The sequence below is a fragment of the Lagopus muta genome, chromosome Z (assembly GCF_023343835.1).
Source record: "Lagopus muta isolate bLagMut1 chromosome Z, bLagMut1 primary, whole genome shotgun sequence".
Lineage (NCBI taxonomy): Eukaryota > Metazoa > Chordata > Aves > Galliformes > Phasianidae > Lagopus > Lagopus muta.
The window spans coordinates 70,125,651-70,148,115 of NC_064472.1; the positions used below are offsets into that span (position 1 = coordinate 70,125,651).

The 22,465-nt window shown below is 56.0% G+C and overlaps 2 protein-coding genes across 2 annotated transcripts; both read right to left on the minus strand.

Moving 5' to 3' along the window:
* Positions 1-4,406: 4,406 nt before the first annotated feature.
* LOC125686770 (PHD finger protein 7-like) lies at positions 4,407-7,383 on the minus strand. The gene is made up of 11 exons (XM_048931191.1): positions 7,332-7,383; positions 7,045-7,136; positions 6,856-6,957; positions 6,473-6,597; positions 6,132-6,294; positions 5,913-6,019; positions 5,589-5,702; positions 5,332-5,450; positions 5,097-5,164; positions 4,913-4,935; positions 4,407-4,806 (listed from the first exon to the last, which is right to left on the minus strand). Exons 1-11 carry the CDS (start codon positions 7,381-7,383, stop codon positions 4,407-4,409), a joined length of 1,365 nt encoding a protein of 454 aa, XP_048787148.1.
* A 5,537-nt stretch (positions 7,384-12,920) lies between these two features.
* On the minus strand, positions 12,921-15,902 carry LOC125686771 (PHD finger protein 7-like). The gene is made up of 11 exons (XM_048931192.1): positions 15,851-15,902; positions 15,564-15,655; positions 15,375-15,476; positions 14,992-15,116; positions 14,651-14,813; positions 14,432-14,538; positions 14,108-14,221; positions 13,851-13,969; positions 13,611-13,678; positions 13,427-13,449; positions 12,921-13,320 (listed from the first exon to the last, which is right to left on the minus strand). Exons 1-11 carry the CDS (start codon positions 15,900-15,902, stop codon positions 12,921-12,923), a joined length of 1,365 nt encoding a protein of 454 aa, XP_048787149.1.
* Positions 15,903-22,465: the final 6,563 nt, after the last annotated feature.

A 22,465-nucleotide genomic window follows, 5' to 3' on the forward strand; every position in this document is an offset into this window, starting at 1 on the left:
AAAACGCCTGTCAGACCCAGCATTACTAAGGCAGCTACCCAGCCAGTCTTGACACCCCCCACAAGGCTACCACGGTAGCAGACAGGCATGATCTTTCTGTAGTAAATCCAAGTTTACTACTCCGGATAACCCTTCTTTTTCCCCACCTGCTTTGAGACGATATCCAGAGTGAGTTGCTCCAACACTTTCCCAGCAATGGATGTGAGCCTGATTGGCCTATCGTTTCCTGAGTCCTCCCTCCTGACCTTTTTGAAGATTGGAATGACGGTGGCTATCCTCCAGCCTTCAGGCATCTCTCCTATTCTCCGTGAGGCTTCACAGATCACGGAATCACACAGAATTGCAGAATCACAGGGTTGGGAGGGACCTCAAGGATCATGAATCTCCAACCCCCCCTGCCACATGCAGGGCCAACAAGCTCCACATTTAATACTAGACCATGCTGCCCAGGGCCCCATCCAATCTGGCCTTGAACGCCTCCAGGGACGGGGCATCCACGGCCTCTCTGGGCAGCCTGTTCCAGTACCTCACCACTCTCTCTGTAAAGAATTTCCCCCTGACATCCAACTTAAAACCATTTCCCCTTGTCCTGCAGTTATCGACCCTTTCCAAGAGTTGATTCCCCTTCTCTTTGTAGGCTCCCTTTAGGTACTGGAAGGCTGCAACGAGGTCACCCCGCAGCCTTCTTGTCTCCAGGCTGAACAAGCCCAGCTCCCTCAGCCTGTCTTCACAGTGGACGTGCTCCAGTCCCCTGACCATCTTCGTGGCCCTCCTCTGGACCCTGTCCAACAGCTCCCTGTCTTTCTTGTACTGGGGGCTTGTAAGATATTATTCTGTTAAGGTCTGTGTCTCAAAGCTTGCTGGGGACACAGATGGACTTGTTCAAGTCCCGGCAAGTCCTGGGCAAAGGTTGTGAGATCCTTTGCCTGGGGGACGCAGATGGACAAGGCCAGGGGCAATGAGAGCGAGATGAGCTGCAGCTAAATAGCTGTGAAGTGCTCCTTTGTGTGGACTTATCTCAGGATGATGGCCATCTCAGGGGGTACTCCATGACTCTTGCTCAAGGCCCATCCTTGTCACCTAGGCAGGAGAACAAGGAGGATAAAAGAGGAACTGAAAACCATGAGGATAGGTTTCTGGCAGCACATTCCTCATGAAGCAGAACAGAGGTTTCTGGCAGCACATTCCTCATGAAGAAGAGGGATTCCTGACGATCAGATTCCTCGTGAGGTGACTCCTTCATGCTGTCGAACTCTCCTGTGCCTGCTGCCGGAGCGCTGCTGCTGCTTCAAGGACTGGCTCCGCGACTTCCCCGTCTACCTGCTTGCTGCCCAAGGCCGGCCACGCTGCTGCTTCTCACCCCCCCCCCCCCCGCTGCGTCTGCCTGGGACCTTCACACGCCGTGCAACAGGACGCTGCTGGATCCTGCTGGTGACCATCCCTGCTTTACGCAACTCTTGCTTCTTTCCCATCTTTTCTATCACCCTCCTTCCCTTCCCCGTCTCCCTGATTAGGTTTTGTAATGAACTGGTCGGAACAACATAGGAACCGTTGTTTCTTAATCTCACGCCGGGTATACAGATATTGAAAGAACCTCGTCTCCCTCCTATAAACTGGAGCGAGACAGGGCTCCACACTTGGACGCAGTATTCCGGATGGGGCCTCCCAAGGGCAGAGCAGAGGGGGACAATCACCTCCCTGTCCCTGCTGGCCACCCCTCTTCTGATGGAGCCCAGGATACCATTTGCCTCCCAAGCCGCAAGGGTACATTGCTGCCCATGCTAAGTTTTTCGTCTATCAAGACCCCCAGGTCCTTCTCCACAGGGCTGCTCTCAAGGACCTCTCCTTCCCATCTGTATGGATGCCTGGGATTCCTCCGGCCCAAGTGCAGAACTATGCACTTTGAGATAGACAGCTGGGCCGTAAATGCACACTGCTGGTTCACGTCCAGCTTCTTGTCTACCAGGACCCTCAAGTTCTTCTCCGCAGGGCTGCTCTCAAGAAGATCCTGCCCCGGTCTATAGAAATAGCTGGGATTCCCCCGGCCCAAGTGCAACACCTTGCATGTGGCCTTGTTGAACCTCATGAGGTTCACGGGGGCTCACTTCTCCAGCCCGTCCAGGCTCCTCTGGGTGGCTTCCCTTCCCTCCAGCGGATTGATGGCACTGCTCAGCTTGGTGTTGTCTGCAAACATGCTGAGGGTGCACTCGATGCCGTCGTCTGTGTCACTGATAAATTGGGGAAGAGCACCGGTTGCAAGAACGACCCCTGGGGGACCACCACCACTTGTGACCGGCTCCCACCCAGACACAGAACCGTCGATCACAGCCCTGGGGCTGCCACCGGCCAACCAGCTCTTAATCCATTGAACAGTCCACCTTTCAAAACCATACCTCTCCAATTTAGAGAGAAGGATGTGGCGAGGGACCATGTCAAAGGCTTCGCAGAAGTCTAGGAGGGTGACATCCATCACCCTTCCCCCACACACCGATTGCAGTCACTCCATCACAGAAGGCCACCAGACTGGTCAGGCACGATCTGCCCTTGGTGAAGCCAAGATGCTGGCTGTCTCGGATCACCTCTTTGTCTCCTATGTGCCTTAACGTGGTAACCAGGAGGATCTGCTCCGTGATCTTCCCAGGCACAGAGGTGAGGCTCACCGGCCTGGAGTTCCCCGGGTCATCCTTTCTCCCTTTCTTAAAAATGGGAGTAACGTTTTCTTACTTGCTCTACTCTAGCGAGCTTCATTGCATCCCCTTCCCCCTTCCTACCTACTTTCAAGCCCTCCCAATGAGCCCCGCTAGCTCCGGGGCTGGGATCCGTTTCCCTCTTAGAGATAAATGACACAGGCCTGCAGCCATTACACCGCGTGCGGAGTAAATAGCCCCACGGTCAAAAAGCCCAAAGTTCCTGTGGCTGCACCAGCCTCTCACCCATTACCTGGGTTTTCCTAGCCCACTCCTCGTCCCTCACCGGCCCAGGAAGGATAGAAGCAAATATCACTTGTGCTCCCACTCCCTCAACCAACCACCCTAAAGCCCTGAAGTCTTTTTTGATAGTTTGCAGGCTGCTCTGAGCTCCTTCATCCCTGCCTGCCTGAACTATCCGTAATGGGTAGTAATCAGAGGGATGAACCAGATCCGGGTTCTAGTTTTTCTAGCTGTGTCCTTGACCTGGGCCCCAGGGAGGCAGCCCACCTCCGTGTGAGTAGGGTCCGCTCTGCATATGGGGCCCTCAGTTCCCGTGAGGAGGGAATCACCTACAACAACCACCCTTCGGCCTGTCTTAGCAGAGGCAGCCTGCAGACGCAGAGTCGGCCGCCTCGCCCTTGGCACTGTCTTAGGCAAAGCTTCCCGTGCCTCCTCGCTCACCTCCCCTTCAATCCACAGTGCCTCTCATCTGTCACTTAGGGGCACCTGGGCAAGTAACGTTGCCAAGGAAGGGGTTCACCCACGATGCCGAGCTGGGACTGTCTTCCAGTTCTGTTCTCTCCATCTCTCAGAACCCCCGTTTCTGCCTGCTGGTGACAGGACGTGGGGTCCCTCACTTTCTGGCGGCTGTCTCCCTGGCGCCTTCCTCTCTGGCACGCCTGGGAGTTACTCCACGGTCAATCTCTTGCTCTCACTCCCTGATGCTCCGTAACCTCTCCACCTCCTCCTTGAGCTCTGCCACCATGCTGAGCACATCTTCCACCTGCTCACACAGTTCCTGCCTCCCTCGCCAGGCAGCAGCAGGCTCAGGCACTGCATGCAGCCGGAGACCTGAACAGTCACATTCTTGGGCAGGGCCTCCATCTGGCTCAGGATGGAGTCTTTGGGGGGCAAGCTCGTTGCCTGGAGGAAGGACCCCATGGTAAATCTGTGGTCTTGGAGACTGCCAGTAGGTAAACTGGTCTCCAAAGTGAGGAGGGACGGTACTTCTGTGCCATCCTGCGCAAGCTCCCACACCTGCCGCTGCAGTATGCTGTGGGTGCTGCGCACATACTGCCTGTGGGCCTGTGGGCATGCTGTCCCCCTTCAGGGACACAGGTAGATCTGAAGATAACGCCACGACAACCAACTGGGAAGGTGCTGGGGAGAAGACGACCCCGTGGTCTCAGCTCCTAACACTGCCTACCGCAGGACAAACAGAGACGAGTGACGCCAACATGTGGGGAGGGGGTTGAGGGTGTATTTTTTGGGAAAGATGGAATCACAACCGTCACGTGGGGATGGACACGGCTGCTGGAAGCCGACTTTGGGACTGGTTGTGGGGATGTCTTCTGCGATGCTGGACCCGGGAGCGGCTTTGTGCCCGGGCTGGTCCACCGAAGGATGAAGGTGGAACGTGTGGACTCTCTTCAAGGTTGATCTTGTGTGCCGCTTGGGACCACAGCCCACGTCACGTGGGGATGGGACACGGCTGCATCAGCGCCGTCTTTGGGACTGGCTGTGGGGCCGTCTTCTCGGGTGGTTTGCCCGGGAGCGGCTTCGTGCCCGGGCTGGTCCCCGCTGCCTGGACCGGCTCCCACGGCCTCGTCGGGACCGGCTGCGGGAAGTGGAAGCGCGACGCCCCACTGGGGATCGGCTTCGAGTGGGGGCCCGCCCTCGTTGCCTGGACTGTCTTGTGCGTGCAGGCGGAGGGGAAGGCCTCGAGGACCTCGGTGGTGCTGGTGTGGCCGAGGTGCAGGTGCCGCCCTGAGTACCTTGGGCTGTGGTACGGCTCCCACCAGGTTGTCTTCGGGGCCGACTCTGGGAGCCCGAGGCCCGGCCTCGCAATGGGGAGCGGCTTCTTGTGCGGCCGGTCTCCCGCTGCCTGGGACGATTTCTGGCTGCATCTGCCAGGGAGGTTCTGGAGGACCGTGGGGTCCTCCGTCTTCTGGGGCTCTCGGAGGAGGTCTCAGTGCCTGCAGCTGGTGCCCGTCTTCCTGCACCGCGTCTTCCTTGGCGCTGCTGACTTGCGTCCCGCTCCTCAGAGAGATGTGAGCGGGTGGCGGTCTGCTCAGCCTCCGGCACTCTGGGCTGGACGCTGAGCTCAGGCAGCTGGGAGTTGCAGGATGGGCCGGGAGCTGCCTGCGTAGCAGGGCCAGAGCTGATGTTTTCAGGTCCTGCAAAGACGGGGGAAGGCGCCGGTACCTGCTGGCTGGAAGTGCTGGGGCTGGCAAGCTCGGCGCTGGAGCGGGAGGCTGTAAGGAGAGACAGGAAGCTCAGCAGGGTGAACATGCAGCCCCAGGGCAGGACAGGCTGCCATCCCTCATGGGGCAGAGAGAGACTGTGGCGAGGCCACCCTGAGCACCCGTTGCCAGGCCTCGCCTGGCCCCAGTCCCGCGGCACGCGGCTCTTTGCCTCTTACCGGTGCTCCTGCCAGCGCAGGTGTCGCACTCCCAGCCATTTCTGCCCATGGCCCAGAAGGTGCAGCACCAGTGCGTGCCTTCTGAGCCGCAGGAGCTGCAGATGAACAGCTGCCAGAGCCTGCGGAAGCAAACGGGTTGTGGCTGTGAGGACAAAGCGAGCCAGGGCACGGAGCAGCCGGCATGGCTCCGGTGCTCAGTCCTTGCTCCAAGGCTGAGATCCCACGCAGAGCCCCAGAGGACTGCGGAGGTCACTCACCCCCTCTCCTGTGCACCCTCCCTGCCTCCTAGGTAGATGCACGGGTTGGCGTCGCAGCGCCTGTGGCTTTCTCGCAGCGGCTGGTATGCTGCGTCATCCCACCAAGATGGTCGTCTGCCGGAGAAGAGAGGGAATCTGGTGAGTCTCGGGTGCCCCAGGCACAAGGCAGATTCAGGGCATCCCTGCTCATCCTCATTCCCTGCCTCTCCAGGAAGCTGAGACCAGTGCTCGCAGGATGGCCTGCCAGGGCCAGGGGCAGTTCCTGGGCAGGCACAGCAACACCTGTGCCTGAGTGTCTGCGGAGCCGCGCACAAGGACACCAACCTGATTGGGATTTGGATGCCCAGGGTGGTCATCTGGGAGCGGAATCTTCTTTTTCCTCCGCAGACAGGGCAGAAGAATCGCATGGTGGCGGCGTGCAGGGCATGTTTCTGTAGGAGAAGCACAAGCGTGAGAGCGTGAGCGTGAGCGTGAGCGTGAGCGGGGGGGGCTGGCTGCCGCAGAGCACCAGCCGTGCCCACGGGGCGAGGGGAGGACTCCTACCCTGATGCAGCCCCGGTGGAACCAGGCCTGCTTGCACACCGGGCACACCATGGTGTGGTAGGACGTGCTGTCCCCCACGGGCTCCAGGCAGATGACGCAGATGGTGTTCTGCGCCGGAGCTGCCTCCGCTGCCTGCCGAGGGCGATGCTCCCAGCAGAAGGACCTGGGCGGGAGGACAGAAGGGGTGGGCATGGTGAGAAGTGCTGTGAGGAGGGCAGAGGACCAGGAAAGAGCGCCAGGCCTGGGCTCTGGCTCTGGCAGGATGCTGGAGGTGTCGCTGCGGGTTCCTCCCTGGAGCAACAGCGAGGGACGGCAGCTTGGCTGCTGCTGGCAGCCCTTACCTGTGCGGCCCAACGTGCTGCGTGACGCATTGCCCGTCCTCGGCGCAGGGCAGGTGGAAGCTGCGCTCGCAGCCTGTCTCCGCGCAGCTGATGGCAGCTCCCCTCTGGCCACAGACAAAGCAGTTCTGGAAAGAGCAGAGCAGCCCCCGTTAGCGGTGGGCTCGGAGCCTCGGCGGCCGGTGCCACTTCTCCGGGCAGGGCGCAGGGTGTGGGCACCGCTGCCTCACACTCTGCACAGCTGCCTGGCAGACGAGGCTCGTCTGCTGTGGTGGGACTTTGTCCCGGAGCCGGTTGGAAGGGCCGCGGTGGCTTTCTTTGGGTCCAGGCGAAGCCGGTGTGAGCCTCTGCCCGCACCAAGATCCCCGTTCCGTTCAGCTCCTCACCTTCTGGCCTGCCAGCTGGAGCGTGCGCTGGATGGCGCTAATGGGGAAGCCAAAAATTTGCCCCGCTGGGCATCTCCACTCCAGAAGCCCGTTGGCAAAGACCTGCAGGAGAGAAAGGAGCGGGATCTCGTGAGGCCCGAAAGGAGGGGAGCATCCCTGGCAGGAGCCCTGGCCCGTGAGGGAACTCACCAAGCAGAATTCGTGGGCACAGAGCCCACCGCTGGCAAATGCCTGCCCGCAGATGTCCGGGTTCACCTGTGCGCGGCCGCACAGCACGCACACTGCAGAGGAAGGAGAGAGCAGCCTGGTGAGCACCTGGCAGGGCAGGGTGTTCCTGGGGGCCGTCCGTCCCCAGGGCCTGCTCCGAGCCTGCTGTGCTGCTGCTGAGGGGCAGGGCTGGAGGGGGTGGAGGGGAAGGGGGCATCGCAGGCCCAGCAGCTGCAGCGGGCAGCCACAGCCCGAGCCGGGGCTCTCACCTGGCTCCCCGGAGTCGGGGGTCTCCTCCTTCTTCTCCGCCATGTTCGGCATCGACAGTGAGAATCACAAGAATCACAAGGTCGGAAACGACCTATAAGATCATCCACAGTGAGAAGCAAGAGAGTCAAGGAAGTCCGTCCTCTCTCCACGCCTCACCAGGCTGAAGTGAGCAGGGCCCCGGCCGGCAGCCTTTGCTCTGCTCCCGGCCCCGCGGGTCACAATGGCCACCACTGTGACATCACGGTCACCACCTCACCACCAGGCTGAGGGCGCGGCAGGGCGGCGGCTCCTGTGGGCAGCGCAGGGTGAGGGGCCCGGTGCTGCCAGCAGCAGGGGGCAAGGACGGCCTCCCTCAGGCCTTCTGCACCGCGTCTGTGCTGGGACGTCGCAGCACAGAGTCTAATAAAGGGCTGCGGGTCAACTGCACAAACGGCATTTCTCGCGTGTGTGTGTGCTGTGTGCTGGCCGACTTTGCACGGCCTGCTGGTGACGGGACAAGGTGTTGACCTGAGAAAAGAGGAGGTCTGGTGACCCGCGAGAGGGAATTCCTCACTCACAGGGCGGTGAGGCCCTGGCGCAGCTGCGCAGAGAAGCTGTGGGTGCAGGCGCTCCAGGCCTTGTTGGACAGGGCCCTCTTCTAAGCTGACCTGCTGGGTGGCAGAGGTCCCACGGCAGGCACCTGGGGCTGGGTGGGCTGTACGATCCTTTCGTGTCCAAGCCTTCACACATCAAAGCTTCAGGCCTCATACAGTTCCCAGAGGCAAAGTGGCACGGGCCGGGCACAGTTCCCTTCCAGCCTGCGTATGAAATGAGTCAGGAAAACTTCTGAGGTGCGCTTGCTTTGGCCTGCTGGCAATGGTCACCGTGCCAGAGACAGGAGAGGAGCTGTGCCTTGCCCAGGGCTGCAGTCCTGGAGTCCCACTGGAGCATCCCTGCTCACGCAGCCTGACCATGCAAGTCAGCTTCTGCATGAAAGTCAGGCCAACGCTGATGGGAGAGCCGCCACGCCTAGATGGTGGAGATGTGGATCTCCGCCCTCTGTGCAGATGCTCAAGGTCTCACTGCTGGATAGGGCTCCAGGCAGCCCGATCTAGTGGGTGGCAACCAACACACTGCAGGAGTCTGGAACTTGATGGACTTCAGTGTCCCTTCCAAGCCAAGCCATCCCAGGATCCTGCGATTCAAAACGCCTGTCAGACCCAGCATTACTAAGGCAGCTACCCAGCCAGTCTTGACACCCCCCACAAGGCTACCACGGTAGCAGACAGGCATGATCTTTCTGTAGTAAATCCAAGTTTACTACTCCGGATAACCCTTCTTTTTCCCCACCTGCTTTGAGACGATATCCAGAGTGAGTTGCTCCAACACTTTCCCAGCAATGGATGTGAGCCTGATTGGCCTATCGTTTCCTGAGTCCTCCCTCCTGACCTTTTTGAAGATTGGAATGACGGTGGCTATCCTCCAGCCTTCAGGCATCTCTCCTATTCTCCGTGAGGCTTCACAGATCACGGAATCACACAGAATTGCAGAATCACAGGGTTGGGAGGGACCTCAAGGATCATGAATCTCCAACCCCCCCTGCCACATGCAGGGCCAACAAGCTCCACATTTAATACTAGACCATGCTGCCCAGGGCCCCATCCAATCTGGCCTTGAACGCCTCCAGGGACGGGGCATCCACGGCCTCTCTGGGCAGCCTGTTCCAGTACCTCACCACTCTCTCTGTAAAGAATTTCCCCCTGACATCCAACTTAAAACCATTTCCCCTTGTCCTGCAGTTATCGACCCTTTCCAAGAGTTGATTCCCCTTCTCTTTGTAGGCTCCCTTTAGGTACTGGAAGGCTGCAACGAGGTCACCCCGCAGCCTTCTTGTCTCCAGGCTGAACAAGCCCAGCTCCCTCAGCCTGTCTTCACAGTGGACGTGCTCCAGTCCCCTGACCATCTTCGTGGCCCTCCTCTGGACCCTGTCCAACAGCTCCCTGTCTTTCTTGTACTGGGGGCTTGTAAGATATTATTCTGTTAAGGTCTGTGTCTCAAAGCTTGCTGGGGACACAGATGGACTTGTTCAAGTCCCGGCAAGTCCTGGGCAAAGGTTGTGAGATCCTTTGCCTGGGGGACGCAGATGGACAAGGCCAGGGGCAATGAGAGCGAGATGAGCTGCAGCTAAATAGCTGTGAAGTGCTCCTTTGTGTGGACTTATCTCAGGATGATGGCCATCTCAGGGGGTACTCCATGACTCTTGCTCAAGGCCCATCCTTGTCACCTAGGCAGGAGAACAAGGAGGATAAAAGAGGAACTGAAAACCATGAGGATAGGTTTCTGGCAGCACATTCCTCATGAAGCAGAACAGAGGTTTCTGGCAGCACATTCCTCATGAAGAAGAGGGATTCCTGACGATCAGATTCCTCGTGAGGTGACTCCTTCATGCTGTCGAACTCTCCTGTGCCTGCTGCCGGAGCGCTGCTGCTGCTTCAAGGACTGGCTCCGCGACTTCCCCGTCTACCTGCTTGCTGCCCAAGGCCGGCCACGCTGCTGCTTCTCACCCCCCCCCCCCCGCTGCGTCTGCCTGGGACCTTCACACGCCGTGCAACAGGACGCTGCTGGATCCTGCTGGTGACCATCCCTGCTTTACGCAACTCTTGCTTCTTTCCCATCTTTTCTATCACCCTCCTTCCCTTCCCCGTCTCCCTGATTAGGTTTTGTAATGAACTGGTCGGAACAACATAGGAACCGTTGTTTCTTAATCTCACGCCGGGTATACAGATATTGAAAGAACCTCGTCTCCCTCCTATAAACTGGAGCGAGACAGGGCTCCACACTTGGACGCAGTATTCCGGATGGGGCCTCCCAAGGGCAGAGCAGAGGGGGACAATCACCTCCCTGTCCCTGCTGGCCACCCCTCTTCTGATGGAGCCCAGGATACCATTTGCCTCCCAAGCCGCAAGGGTACATTGCTGCCCATGCTAAGTTTTTCGTCTATCAAGACCCCCAGGTCCTTCTCCACAGGGCTGCTCTCAAGGACCTCTCCTTCCCATCTGTATGGATGCCTGGGATTCCTCCGGCCCAAGTGCAGAACTATGCACTTTGAGATAGACAGCTGGGCCGTAAATGCACACTGCTGGTTCACGTCCAGCTTCTTGTCTACCAGGACCCTCAAGTTCTTCTCCGCAGGGCTGCTCTCAAGAAGATCCTGCCCCGGTCTATAGAAATAGCTGGGATTCCCCCGGCCCAAGTGCAACACCTTGCATGTGGCCTTGTTGAACCTCATGAGGTTCACGGGGGCTCACTTCTCCAGCCCGTCCAGGCTCCTCTGGGTGGCTTCCCTTCCCTCCAGCGGATTGATGGCACTGCTCAGCTTGGTGTTGTCTGCAAACATGCTGAGGGTGCACTCGATGCCGTCGTCTGTGTCACTGATAAATTGGGGAAGAGCACCGGTTGCAAGAACGACCCCTGGGGGACCACCACCACTTGTGACCGGCTCCCACCCAGACACAGAACCGTCGATCACAGCCCTGGGGCTGCCACCGGCCAACCAGCTCTTAATCCATTGAACAGTCCACCTTTCAAAACCATACCTCTCCAATTTAGAGAGAAGGATGTGGCGAGGGACCATGTCAAAGGCTTCGCAGAAGTCTAGGAGGGTGACATCCATCACCCTTCCCCCACACACCGATTGCAGTCACTCCATCACAGAAGGCCACCAGACTGGTCAGGCACGATCTGCCCTTGGTGAAGCCAAGATGCTGGCTGTCTCGGATCACCTCTTTGTCTCCTATGTGCCTTAACGTGGTAACCAGGAGGATCTGCTCCGTGATCTTCCCAGGCACAGAGGTGAGGCTCACCGGCCTGGAGTTCCCCGGGTCATCCTTTCTCCCTTTCTTAAAAATGGGAGTAACGTTTTCTTACTTGCTCTACTCTAGCGAGCTTCATTGCATCCCCTTCCCCCTTCCTACCTACTTTCAAGCCCTCCCAATGAGCCCCGCTAGCTCCGGGGCTGGGATCCGTTTCCCTCTTAGAGATAAATGACACAGGCCTGCAGCCATTACACCGCGTGCGGAGTAAATAGCCCCACGGTCAAAAAGCCCAAAGTTCCTGTGGCTGCACCAGCCTCTCACCCATTACCTGGGTTTTCCTAGCCCACTCCTCGTCCCTCACCGGCCCAGGAAGGATAGAAGCAAATATCACTTGTGCTCCCACTCCCTCAACCAACCACCCTAAAGCCCTGAAGTCTTTTTTGATAGTTTGCAGGCTGCTCTGAGCTCCTTCATCCCTGCCTGCCTGAACTATCCGTAATGGGTAGTAATCAGAGGGATGAACCAGATCCGGGTTCTAGTTTTTCTAGCTGTGTCCTTGACCTGGGCCCCAGGGGGGCAGCCCACCTCCGTGTGAGTCGGGTCTGCTCTGCATATGGGGCCCTCAGTTCCCGTGAGGAGGGAATCACCTACAACAACCACCCTTCGGCCTGTCTTAGCAGAGGCAGCCTGCAGACGCAGAGTCGGCCGCCTCGCCCTTGGCACTGTCTTAGGCAAAGCTTCCCGTGCCTCCTCGCTCACCTCCCCTTCAATCCACAGTGCCTCTCATCTGTCACTTAGGGGCACCTGGGCAAGTAACGTTGCCAAGGAAGGGGTTCACCCACGATGCCGAGCTGGGACTGTCTTCCAGTTCTGTTCTCTCCATCTCTCAGAACCCCCGTTTCTGCCTGCTGGTGACAGGACGTGGGGTCCCTCACTTTCTGGCGGCTGTCTCCCTGGCGCCTTCCTCTCTGGCACGCCTGGGAGTTACTCCACGGTCAATCTCTTGCTCTCACTCCCTGATGCTCCGTAACCTCTCCACCTCCTCCTTGAGCTCTGCCACCATGCTGAGCACATCTTCCACCTGCTCACACAGTTCCTGCCTCCCTCGCCAGGCAGCAGCAGGCTCAGGCACTGCATGCAGCCGGAGACCTGAACAGTCACATTCTTGGGCAGGGCCTCCATCTGGCTCAGGATGGAGTCTTTGGGGGGCAAGCTCGTTGCCTGGAGGAAGGACCCCATGGTAAATCTGTGGTCTTGGAGACTGCCAGTAGGTAAACTGGTCTCCAAAGTGAGGAGGGACGGTACTTCTGTGCCATCCTGCGCAAGCTCCCACACCTGCCGCTGCAGTATGCTGTGGGTGCTGCGCACATACTGCCTGTGGGCCTGTGGGCATGCTGTCCCCCTTCAGGGACACAGGTAGATCTGAAGATAACGCCACGACAACCAACTGGGAAGGTGCTGGGGAGAAGACGACCCCGTGGTCTCAGCTCCTAACACTGCCTACCGCAGGACAAACAGAGACGAGTGACGCCAACATGTGGGGAGGGGGTTGAGGGTGTATTTTTTGGGAAAGATGGAATCACAACCGTCACGTGGGGATGGACACGGCTGCTGGAAGCCGACTTTGGGACTGGTTGTGGGGATGTCTTCTGCGATGCTGGACCCGGGAGCGGCTTTGTGCCCAGGCTGGTCCACCGAAGGATGAAGGTGGAACGTGTGGACTCTCTTCAAGGTTGATCTTGTGTGCCGCTTGGGACCACAGCCCACGTCACGTGGGGATGGGACACGGCTGCATCAGCGCCGTCTTTGGGACTGGCTGTGGGGCCGTCTTCTCGGGTGGTTTGCCCGGGAGCGGCTTCGTGCCCGGGCTGGTCCCCGCTGCCTGGACCGGCTCCCACGGCCTCGTCGGGACCGGCTGCGGGAAGTGGAAGCGCGACGCCCCACTGGGGATCGGCTTCGAGTGGGGGCCCGCCCTCGTTGCCTGGACTGTCTTGTGCGTGCAGGCGGAGGGGAAGGCCTCGAGGACCTCGGTGGTGCTGGTGTGGCCGAGGTGCAGGTGCCGCCCTGAGTACCTTGGGCTGTGGTACAGCTCCCACCAGGTTGTCTTCGGGGCCGACTCTGGGAGCCCGAGGCCCGGCCTCGCAATGGGGAGCGGCTTCTTGTGCGGCCGGTCTCCCGCTGCCTGGGACGATTTCTGGCTGCATCTGCCAGGGAGGTTCTGGAGGACCGTGGGGTCCTCCGTCTTCTGGGGCTCTCGGAGGAGGTCTCAGTGCCTGCAGCTGGTGCCCGTCTTCCTGCACCGCGTCTTCCTTGGCGCTGCTGACTTGCGTCCCGCTCCTCAGAGAGATGTGAGCGGGTGGCGGTCTGCTCAGCCTCCGGCACTCTGGGCTGGACGCTGAGCTCAGGCAGCTGGGAGTTGCAGGATGGGCCGGGAGCTGCCTGCGTAGCAGGGCCAGAGCTGATGTTTTCAGGTCCTGCAAAGACGGGGGAAGGCGCCGGTACCTGCTGGCTGGAAGTGCTGGGGCTGGCAAGCTCGGCGCTGGAGCGGGAGGCTGTAAGGAGAGATAGGAAGCTCAGCAGGGTGCACATGCAGCCCCAGGGCAGGACAGGCTGCCATCCCTCATGGGGCAGAGAGAGACTGTGGCGAGGCCACCCTGAGCACCCGTTGCCAGGCCTCGCCTGGCCCCAGTCCCGCAGCACAGCACGCGGCTCTTTGCCTCTTACCAGTGCTCCTGCCAGCGCAGGTGTCGCACTCCCAGCCATTTCTGCCCATGGCCCAGAAGGTGCAGCACCAGTGCGTGCCTTCTGAGCCGCAGGAGCTGCAGATGAACAGCTGCCAGAGCCTGCGGAAGCAAACGGGTTGTGGCTGTGAGGACAAAGCGAGCCAGGGCACGGAGCAGCCGGCATGGCTCCGGTGCTCAGTCCTTGCTCCAAGGCTGAGATCCCACGCAGAGCCCCAGAGGACTGCGGAGGTCACTCACCCCCTCTCCTGTGCACCCTCCCTGCCTCCTAGGTAGATGCACGGGTTGGCGTCGCAGCGCCTGTGGCTTTCTCGCAGCGGCTGGTATGCTGCGTCATCCCACCAAGATGGTCGTCTGCCGGAGAAGAGAGGGAATCTGGTGAGTCTCGGGTGCCCCAGGCACAAGGCAGATTCAGGGCATCCCTGCTCATCCTCATTCCCTGCCTCTCCAGGAAGCTGAGACCAGTGCTCGCAGGATGGCCTGCCAGGGCCAGGGGCAGTTCCTGGGCAGGCACAGCAACACCTGTGCCTGAGTGTCTGCGGAGCCGCGCACAAGGACACCAACCTGATTGGGATTTGGATGCCCAGGGTGGTCATCTGGGAGCGGAATCTTCTTTTTCCTCCGCAGACAGGGCAGAAGAATCGCATGGTGGCGGCGTGCAGGGCATGTTTCTGTAGGAGAAGCACAAGCGTGAGAGCGTGAGCGTGAGCGTGAGCGTGAGCGGGGGGGGCTGGCTGCCGCAGAGCACCAGCCGTGCCCACGGGGCGAGGGGAGGACTCCTACCCTGATGCAGCCCCGGTGGAACCAGGCCTGCTTGCACACCGGGCACACCATGGTGTGGTAGGACGTGCTGTCCCCCACGGGCTCCAGGCAGATGACGCAGATGGTGTTCTGCGCCGGAGCTGCCTCCGCTGCCTGCCGAGGGCGATGCTCCCAGCAGAAGGACCTGGGCGGGAGGACAGAAGGGGTGGGCATGGTGAGAAGTGCTGTGAGGAGGGCAGAGGACCAGGAAAGAGCGCCAGGCCTGGGCTCTGGCTCTGGCAGGATGCTGGAGGTGTCGCTGCGGGTTCCTCCCTGGAGCAACAGCGAGGGACGGCAGCTTGGCTGCTGCTGGCAGCCCTTACCTGTGCGGCCCAACGTGCTGCGTGACGCATTGCCCGTCCTCGGCGCAGGGCAGGTGGAAGCTGCGCTCGCAGCCTGTCTCCGCGCAGCTGATGGCAGCTCCCCTCTGGCCACAGACAAAGCAGTTCTGGAAAGAGCAGAGCAGCCCCCGTTAGCGGTGGGCTCGGAGCCTCGGCGGCCGGTGCCACTTCTCCGGGCAGGGCGCAGGGTGTGGGCACCGCTGCCTCACACTCTGCACAGCTGCCTGGCAGACGAGGCTCGTCTGCTGTGGTGGGACTTTGTCCCGGAGCCGGTTGGAAGGGCCGCGGTGGCTTTCTTTGGGTCCAGGCGAAGCCGGTGTGAGCCTCTGCCCGCACCAAGATCCCCGTTCCGTTCAGCTCCTCACCTTCTGGCCTGCCAGCTGGAGCGTGCGCTGGATGGCGCTAATGGGGAAGCCAAAAATTTGCCCCGCTGGGCATCTCCACTCCAGAAGCCCGTTGGCAAAGACCTGCAGGAGAGAAAGGAGCGGGATCTCGTGAGGCCCGAAAGGAGGGGAGCATCCCTGGCAGGAGCCCTGGCCCGTGAGGGAACTCACCAAGCAGAATTCGTGGGCACAGAGCCCACCGCTGGCAAATGCCTGCCCGCAGATGTCCGGGTTCACCTGTGCGCGGCCGCACAGCACGCACACTGCAGAGGAAGGAGAGAGCAGCCTGGTGAGCACCTGGCAGGGCCGGGTGTTCCTGGGGGCCGTCCGTCCCCAGGGCCTGCTCCGAGCCTGCTGTGCTGCTGCTGAGGGGCAGGGCTGGAGGGGGTGGAGGGGAAGGGGGCATCGCAGGCCCAGCAGCTGCAGCGGGCAGCCACAGCCCGAGCCGGGGCTCTCACCTGGCTCCCCGGAGTCGGGGGTCTCCTCCTTCTTCTCCGCCATGTTCGGCATCGACAGTGAGAATCACAAGAATCACAAGGTCGGAAACGACCTATAAGATCATCCACAGTGAGAAGCAAGAGAGTCAAGGAAGTCCGTCCTCTCTCCACGCCTCACCAGGCTGAAGTGAGCAGGGCCCCGGCCGGCAGCCTTTGCTCTGCTCCCGGCCCCGCGGGTCACAATGGCCACCACTGTGACATCACGGTCACCACCTCACCACCAGGCTGAGGGCGCGGCAGGGCGGCGGCTCCTGTGGGCAGCGCAGGGTGAGGGGCCCGGTGCTGCCAGCAGCAGGGGGCAAGGACGGCCTCCCTCAGGCCTTCTGCACCTCGCCATTGCTGGGACGTCGCAGCACAGAGTCTAATAAAGGGCTGCGGGTCAACTGCACAAACGGCATTTCTCGCGTGTGTGTGTGCTGTGTGCTGGCCGACTTTGCACGGCCTGCTGGTGACGGGACAAGGTGTTGACCTGAGAAAAGAGGAGGTCTGGTGACCCGCAAGAGGGAATTCCTCACTCGGAGGGCGGTGAGGCCCTGGCGCAGCTGCGCAGAGAAGCTGTGGGTGCAGGCGCTCCAGGCCTTGTTGGACAGGGCCCTCTTCTAAGCTGACCTGCTGGGTGGCAGAGGTCCCACGGCAGGCACCTGGGGCTGGGTGGGCTGTACGATCCTTTCGTGTCCAAGCCTTCACACATCAAAGCTTCAGGCCTCATACAGTTCCCAGAGGCAAAGTGGCACGGGCCGGGCACAGTTCCCTTCCAGCCTGCGTATGAAATGAGTCAGGAAAACTTCTGAGGTGCGCTTGCTTTGGCCTGCTGGCAATGGTCACCGTGCCAGAGACAGGAGAGGAGCTGTGCCTTGCCCAGGGCTGCAGTCCTGGAGTCCCACTGGAGCATCCCTGCTCACGCAGCCTGACCATGCAAGTCAGCTTCTGCATGAAAGTCAGGCCAACGCTGATGGGAGAGCCGCCACGCCTAGATGGTGGAGATGTGGATCTCCGCCCTCTGTGCAGATGCTCAAGGTCTCACTGCTGGATAGGGCTCCAGGCAGCCCGATCTAGTGGGTGGCAACCAACACACTGCAGGAGTCTGGAACTTGATGGACTTCAGTGTCCCTTCCAAGCCAAGCCATCCCAGGATCCTGCGATTCAAAACGCCTATCACCTCTGCACTGGTGAGCACCAGGTCCGGTAGGGCTTCACCGTGGGTTGGTCTGCTTGAAATTTTTTTGCCAATAGCACTTTGAAGATATACAGGAGTGTTAGTGAGTGGAGAATCCTTCAACCTTATGTAACCTCTTGGACATGTCCCACTGTGATAGATGCCTCTGTTGTTTGTCAGTGTTTCATATGGGCTCCAGCATAAGGGCTGAATGATTGTGGCAATGCACACTACTTCCTAAGAGTTACCTTACGTACTGTAACTCTGTACTTGGAAAGTCAGCTGCATAGATCCTTAGATAGGAACCTATGGTGGAAGTAGAGAAAAAATGTTGAAGGGGAAAAGTACTAGACTAGAAAGAATCTCAGAAGTGGCCGAAAATATGCGTCAACCATGATGGAGATTTTTTGAAGGAAGTGAATTACAACATCTGCTCCAGCATTCTTTAGATAGTCGACATTATTTGTGAATGGATACATTGAAACTATTTATTTTAATTAAAAATAATAAGATTCCAGTGGGAAAAAATCTTACAGCATCAGCAAAATAAGGAAAAAATACAGGGAGGAGGGAGTATGCCAAGTCATAGTTTAATATACAGTATAGCCTAGGGCTTGATTACATTCATGGAAGACTGAAAGTAAGATAATGTAGTGTGCGTAATAGCTATTCTAAGTTTTTGTTCAGTAGTGGGTTTGGAATAAAAAATAATCATAGAATCATAGAACATCCCAAGTTGGAAAAGGCCCATAAGGATCATCAAGTCCAACATATGGAAATACAGTAAGACTTTGGAGGCAATGTATCTAAGTGTTTGGATGACTGAATGCACTGAATTCTTTTTTTTAAATTTGGGCCCCGCTGCACCTCAAGTATACAGAAATAATCACTTCTGTTATTATCAACTTTATCTTTGCTTATGCCAGGTGCTTCTGTACCCCTCAGAAGCTCAGGCCATTGCCACTGACCTCCTTGCAAGGACCAGGTTTTCAGATCAGATCCATGGGCGGAAGCTCCCGTTAGTTCTGCACACCATCTCTTAAATGTGTTATTTCTTTGATGGATACTGAGGGGATGGTTCTCATTTGGGCTGGTTCCTGGCCTCAGGACAACAGGCGTTTATACCCAAGCTATCTATGGGGGAAGTGATTTCAACCCATGTCTGTGTAGTTAAATCATCTTCTATGTTTATTTCAATGGAGTATTGGTGCAGCTAGTAGAATAGAGAGAAAGAAAACCTCCTCTGGTCTTCAACTCACACAGAAGCCTTCAGTGCTCTTAGGGCTATTGTTCATCTTCTATTGAGGAATATCCCAGCCATGCGATCAGACCTGGCAGAGCTCAATAATGATTTCCCACTCAAGGGAAGGAGTGTTTGGCATTGCGACTCAAGAAAATTCCCAGACCAGGAATCTCTATGATTGGAGGTGGATATGGAGCAAATGACATTTTCTACTCTGATGGAAAACCCTAGGACTAAGTTTATAAAACAATTGCTGTTGAATACTGCAACAGTGTTCTAGAAGTTTGTGGCTCATAATTGAAGCCCAGTGCTAGATAATTCCTGTCTTTTCACCTTCTGCAGAATCACCTTACTGCAGTTGAGCTATGCTACCTTTACTGGTTCTTCTGGCTTAACTCCAGGCTCCAGCCCTATACTTTTTCTTTCATTAGTGATTGAGTGGAATATAGCACGCTGCACAGCAGGCTACTCACATGGCCTGTAGTCCTCACTTTCACTGAGCCCATACTCATATGAGCAGGGACCTCTTCTGCTCCCGGGTAAGCCAACTCATACCTCACAAGAGTCTGCAAGACATCTCTTCCTTCCTCCCCATTAATTACTTGGAAGGAGACAGTGCTAGAACTAACAGCTTGAGGTAATTCACCTAATTCATATCTGGCCTGCACCATCATGACTGTGAGTCCTGGGAGATCTGTGTTTGAAATCAGAAGTTGCTAAGCCTTCTTTAAATGGCAAAGTTTGTGTGAAAGGCAGCAGTGGTACTGGATGGTGTAGAGTAGCTCTGGGATCACGACATCAAGACTCCTAAAAACTGCAGGGAAAAATCCAGTCTGCAGTCTCACTGAACTAAATGAAAGCATCCTTGGAGATCAAGCCCGCAAGAAGCATGTTGTGCACGGCAGGAGGAATAGGAATGTGCAACAGCCTCATGAAGAGGTATTTTTAAACTGTGAGTGATTACAGGTGAGGATGCTCAGTGGCAGGTAAGAAAGCATTCCAGTTAATAATCTCCAGTAGTCATCATCTCCCCACTTTTTCTCAGTGTCGAAGTCAAATCATAGTGAGATGCTGCCTGTCTTACCAAGCATTCTGAATTCAGGAGATGGCCGAATTCAGCTTAGGAGAAAGGACCCTGAGAAACCACTTTGTCCACTCTGTAGTGATATCCCTTCTCTTCATTTTACAATTGTGAACCACATAGCAACTAATTTACTCACATTTTTTAGTTTTTCTCCACCACTGAGCAGCAGAAACTCAGGAAAAAAAAAAAAAAAAAATTCCTTGAGCTTCATTCATGTTCATTCATTCAATGTAGCCCCAAGCAAAAAGCTGAATGGGACACAGGATGAGCAAGATAAATGCAACTATTGAAAAAATAAAATAAAATACAGCAGAGGAAAAACTCATATCAATGCAAAATTGATTATTTCTCTTTCCACTATCAACCAGAATTTTGGAGATAACTTTTTAACCACTTTTGCCAGCTTCTGCATGTCATTCTGAAAGCACAATGGCATCTACAGTCTTGTGCTGCAGCTGCCTGTGAGTTCCAGAAACAAGCTCAGCAGGCAGAAAGGGGTTCCCAGGTGAGTGTTGTGCTCCAGAAAATCCAACAAACTAACCTCTGTGCTGCTGGGGTCAGGGTTGTACTGCCAGTTTGCTTCTGGTAAAACTGCATCAAGTTAACCAAATCCATTTCTTGTTGTGTTAAAACAGGTTTGATTGCTTTGTATGAAGTTTAGCTTATGCTAAGAGTGGTTCAAAAGTATCTCAACCTAAATCAAGCCTTAAAAAGCGTGCAGTCTTGGTTGGGATTGATTTTTTAGGATGTGCTCTAAAAACTGCTGATTTTTCTGAAAAACATTTTTATCATCTGTGCTGAATTTTGACCAGAGAGTTGCTGGTTTGGCATGATACTGATATCTCCTGATTTTTCATGTCACTAGTACTTTGTATTCAGTGTTAGGTTCTGAAATCACAGAATTGCTGTAGCTATATGTTCAAAATTATAGGACACTTTTTTGAATTTGAATTTGGTGGTAAATTCCTCTGAAAGCTTTGGTTTACACAAGGACTATCATGATTATTTTGCTACTCAATGCCAGGTTTGCTGTTTCCTTAGCACATTTGATCTTAATGAGATCCACATTGCTAAAACCCCATGCAGCCTGTAGGGAATATATACAACCTTGCATGTTTATTTAATGTTGCTTATTTCAAGACCACTTAGGATGAGGAGAAAGAAGAAGGCTTGGTTCCTGAATGTGCAAAAGTAAAGGCAGATACAAGCTGTGTCAGGAAATAAGGGGCACACTTGGAATTAATTAGGTTCTGTACTGCTTTGAGAATATTATATGCTGGGCTTGAGGAGCACTGCTGAAGTCATCTGCCATGAAAGCACAGCTGGAGCACAGCATGAAGGCAGCAAATCCCTGAGATAGAATCACACTCTTGGTATTTCAGCCACAGCTAAGTGCAGTTTTCTGGGAAGTGATGCTGTCTCACAGACAAGAAGGTTTGTGTGGAAGCTGAGCATAAGATCAGTCCCACAGGCAGGAGAGATTCCTGAAGGCAGGATGGCCTTCCGACTTAGTGTGGCACACAGCCATCCACTGAGTCCCACACACTTGGCGAAGCCCATGCCAGCTGGTCTGCCCAAAATGAGACATGGTAGGTACTTGTAGGTACATGCAGATCACGGAGGAGTCTCACATACTTGACCAGGACAATTCCTGCAAAGCACTTAGAGCAATAGAGTGGGACTGACAGAAGAAACCCAATTTAGGGGGTGGAAAGGGAAAGCTTTGGCCAAAGTCACGTTGCCCCATCTCCCATAGTTCGGGTAGAACTGAACCAAGGAACAGGGAGAAAGATTTGGTTGAAATGCAGGCTGACTGTCCTCTATTTTTCCATGTGCTATTGTAATGTAAGCTTGAAAAAACAGAAGAAAGGGACAAGTTTTATGTCAGGCAGGGCTCAGTATAAATCAAAATTAAAAAGGGCATCTGTACAGGGCAAAACTGTGACTTGTGTCTGCAGATCAGTTTTCCCCACTGCTGGCTTACGTACTGTTGATGAGCAATGTATACCTTCCCTTACCCATTTGCTGTGACACAGCTGAACCCTCACTCACTGTCATGTCAAACCCATCAGTGTGAGGTTGGATTTCTTCTAACCTCAAGGCCAACAAGAAGATCCTGGACAGGATGAAGTGGTCTTTGAAGAAGTGGAGGCCGTTTCTCCTGTCCTTCTGTCTATAGATTTTGAGCAGAGCATTACCTGGGCTGTAGTGCAAAATGATGTTAAATGCATGAAATTGCAGCTGCCTTTACTGATATAGACAAAGTTTGGCTTTCCCTTCATCCTTTCCCTTTTGTAACAGAGAAGCATTTCATCTGCATTTACAGCTCAATAAATGCATGGTCTACTTTCAGTTGAAATTTGGCTGGACTGTCAATTGTTTTGCTCTCTTCCCTTTCCTACACAGCTGGAAATGAAACCCTCTCCACTCTTTTAGGATGGGATGAAGATTGGAGAGAGAGTGAGAGAGAGAAATAGAAGCTGTCAAGAAAAATTCTTGTTCTAGATGGAGTAATGTAAACTGAAGTTAAACAAGGCAGTGTTACTTCCTCAAGGCTAAACTGACACTTGTGTCAGGCCTGGGCTGGTGGGGTAGCATCTGATAGAGGGGAGCAGAAGTGAGAAATGTTCATCAGTCAGGAAGAGGAGTGACTGCTGACTGTTGGTTTGGGCACAGACCTGTGAAATAGACATATTCTCTCAGAGAGAAAGTATCCTGTCCTGTTTTGTTATGCAAACAATGGCTGCCCCAGAGTACATTCATCAGCCATGGTGAAGTTGCATCTGGGTGTAACAGTGCAGTCCCTTTTGTCCCTCTCTGGGAACATGGGAAAAATTAGTGCCCTGAAAACCATCTGACATAACTGCAAGTGCTGAGGGCATTTGTCTTGAAATGAAGCTGTCATGACAAGGCTCCCACTGAACCACAGCTTGATACTGCAAACAGCTCAGAGCATGAGTCAGCCCAGCGTCTCCTCCCCATTACCATCAGGACAGCAATTAGGGCTGCAGGAGGGACTCTGCAGGCAGTGGTCAGAGAGAGTCACCTTCTCCCCTGCGTTTCATGACTCTTGCAGAGCAGAAAAGGTCAGAT

Bases quoted from the DNA above. Each gene is read 5' to 3' on its own strand.
- LOC125686770 (XM_048931191.1), bottom strand. From the start codon at position 7,383: ATGCCGAACATGGCGGAGAAGAAGGAGGAGACCCCCGACTCCGGGGAG. The intron at 7,137-7,331 runs GTGAGAGCCCCG...CTTCCTCTGCAG, and splicing joins CCCCGACTCCGGGGAGCCAG to TGTGCGTGCTGTGCGGCCGC. The intron at 6,598-6,855 runs GTGAGGAGCTGA...TGCTCTTTCCAG, and splicing joins TCCAGCTGGCAGGCCAGAAG to AACTGCTTTGTCTGTGGCCA.
- LOC125686771 (XM_048931192.1), bottom strand. From the start codon at position 15,902: ATGCCGAACATGGCGGAGAAGAAGGAGGAGACCCCCGACTCCGGGGAG. The intron at 13,970-14,107 runs GTGAGTGACCTC...TTGCTTCCGCAG, and splicing joins GAGGGTGCACAGGAGAGGGG to GCTCTGGCAGCTGTTCATCT. The intron at 13,679-13,850 runs GTAAGAGGCAAA...CTCTCCTTACAG, and splicing joins CTGCGCTGGCAGGAGCACTG to CCTCCCGCTCCAGCGCCGAG.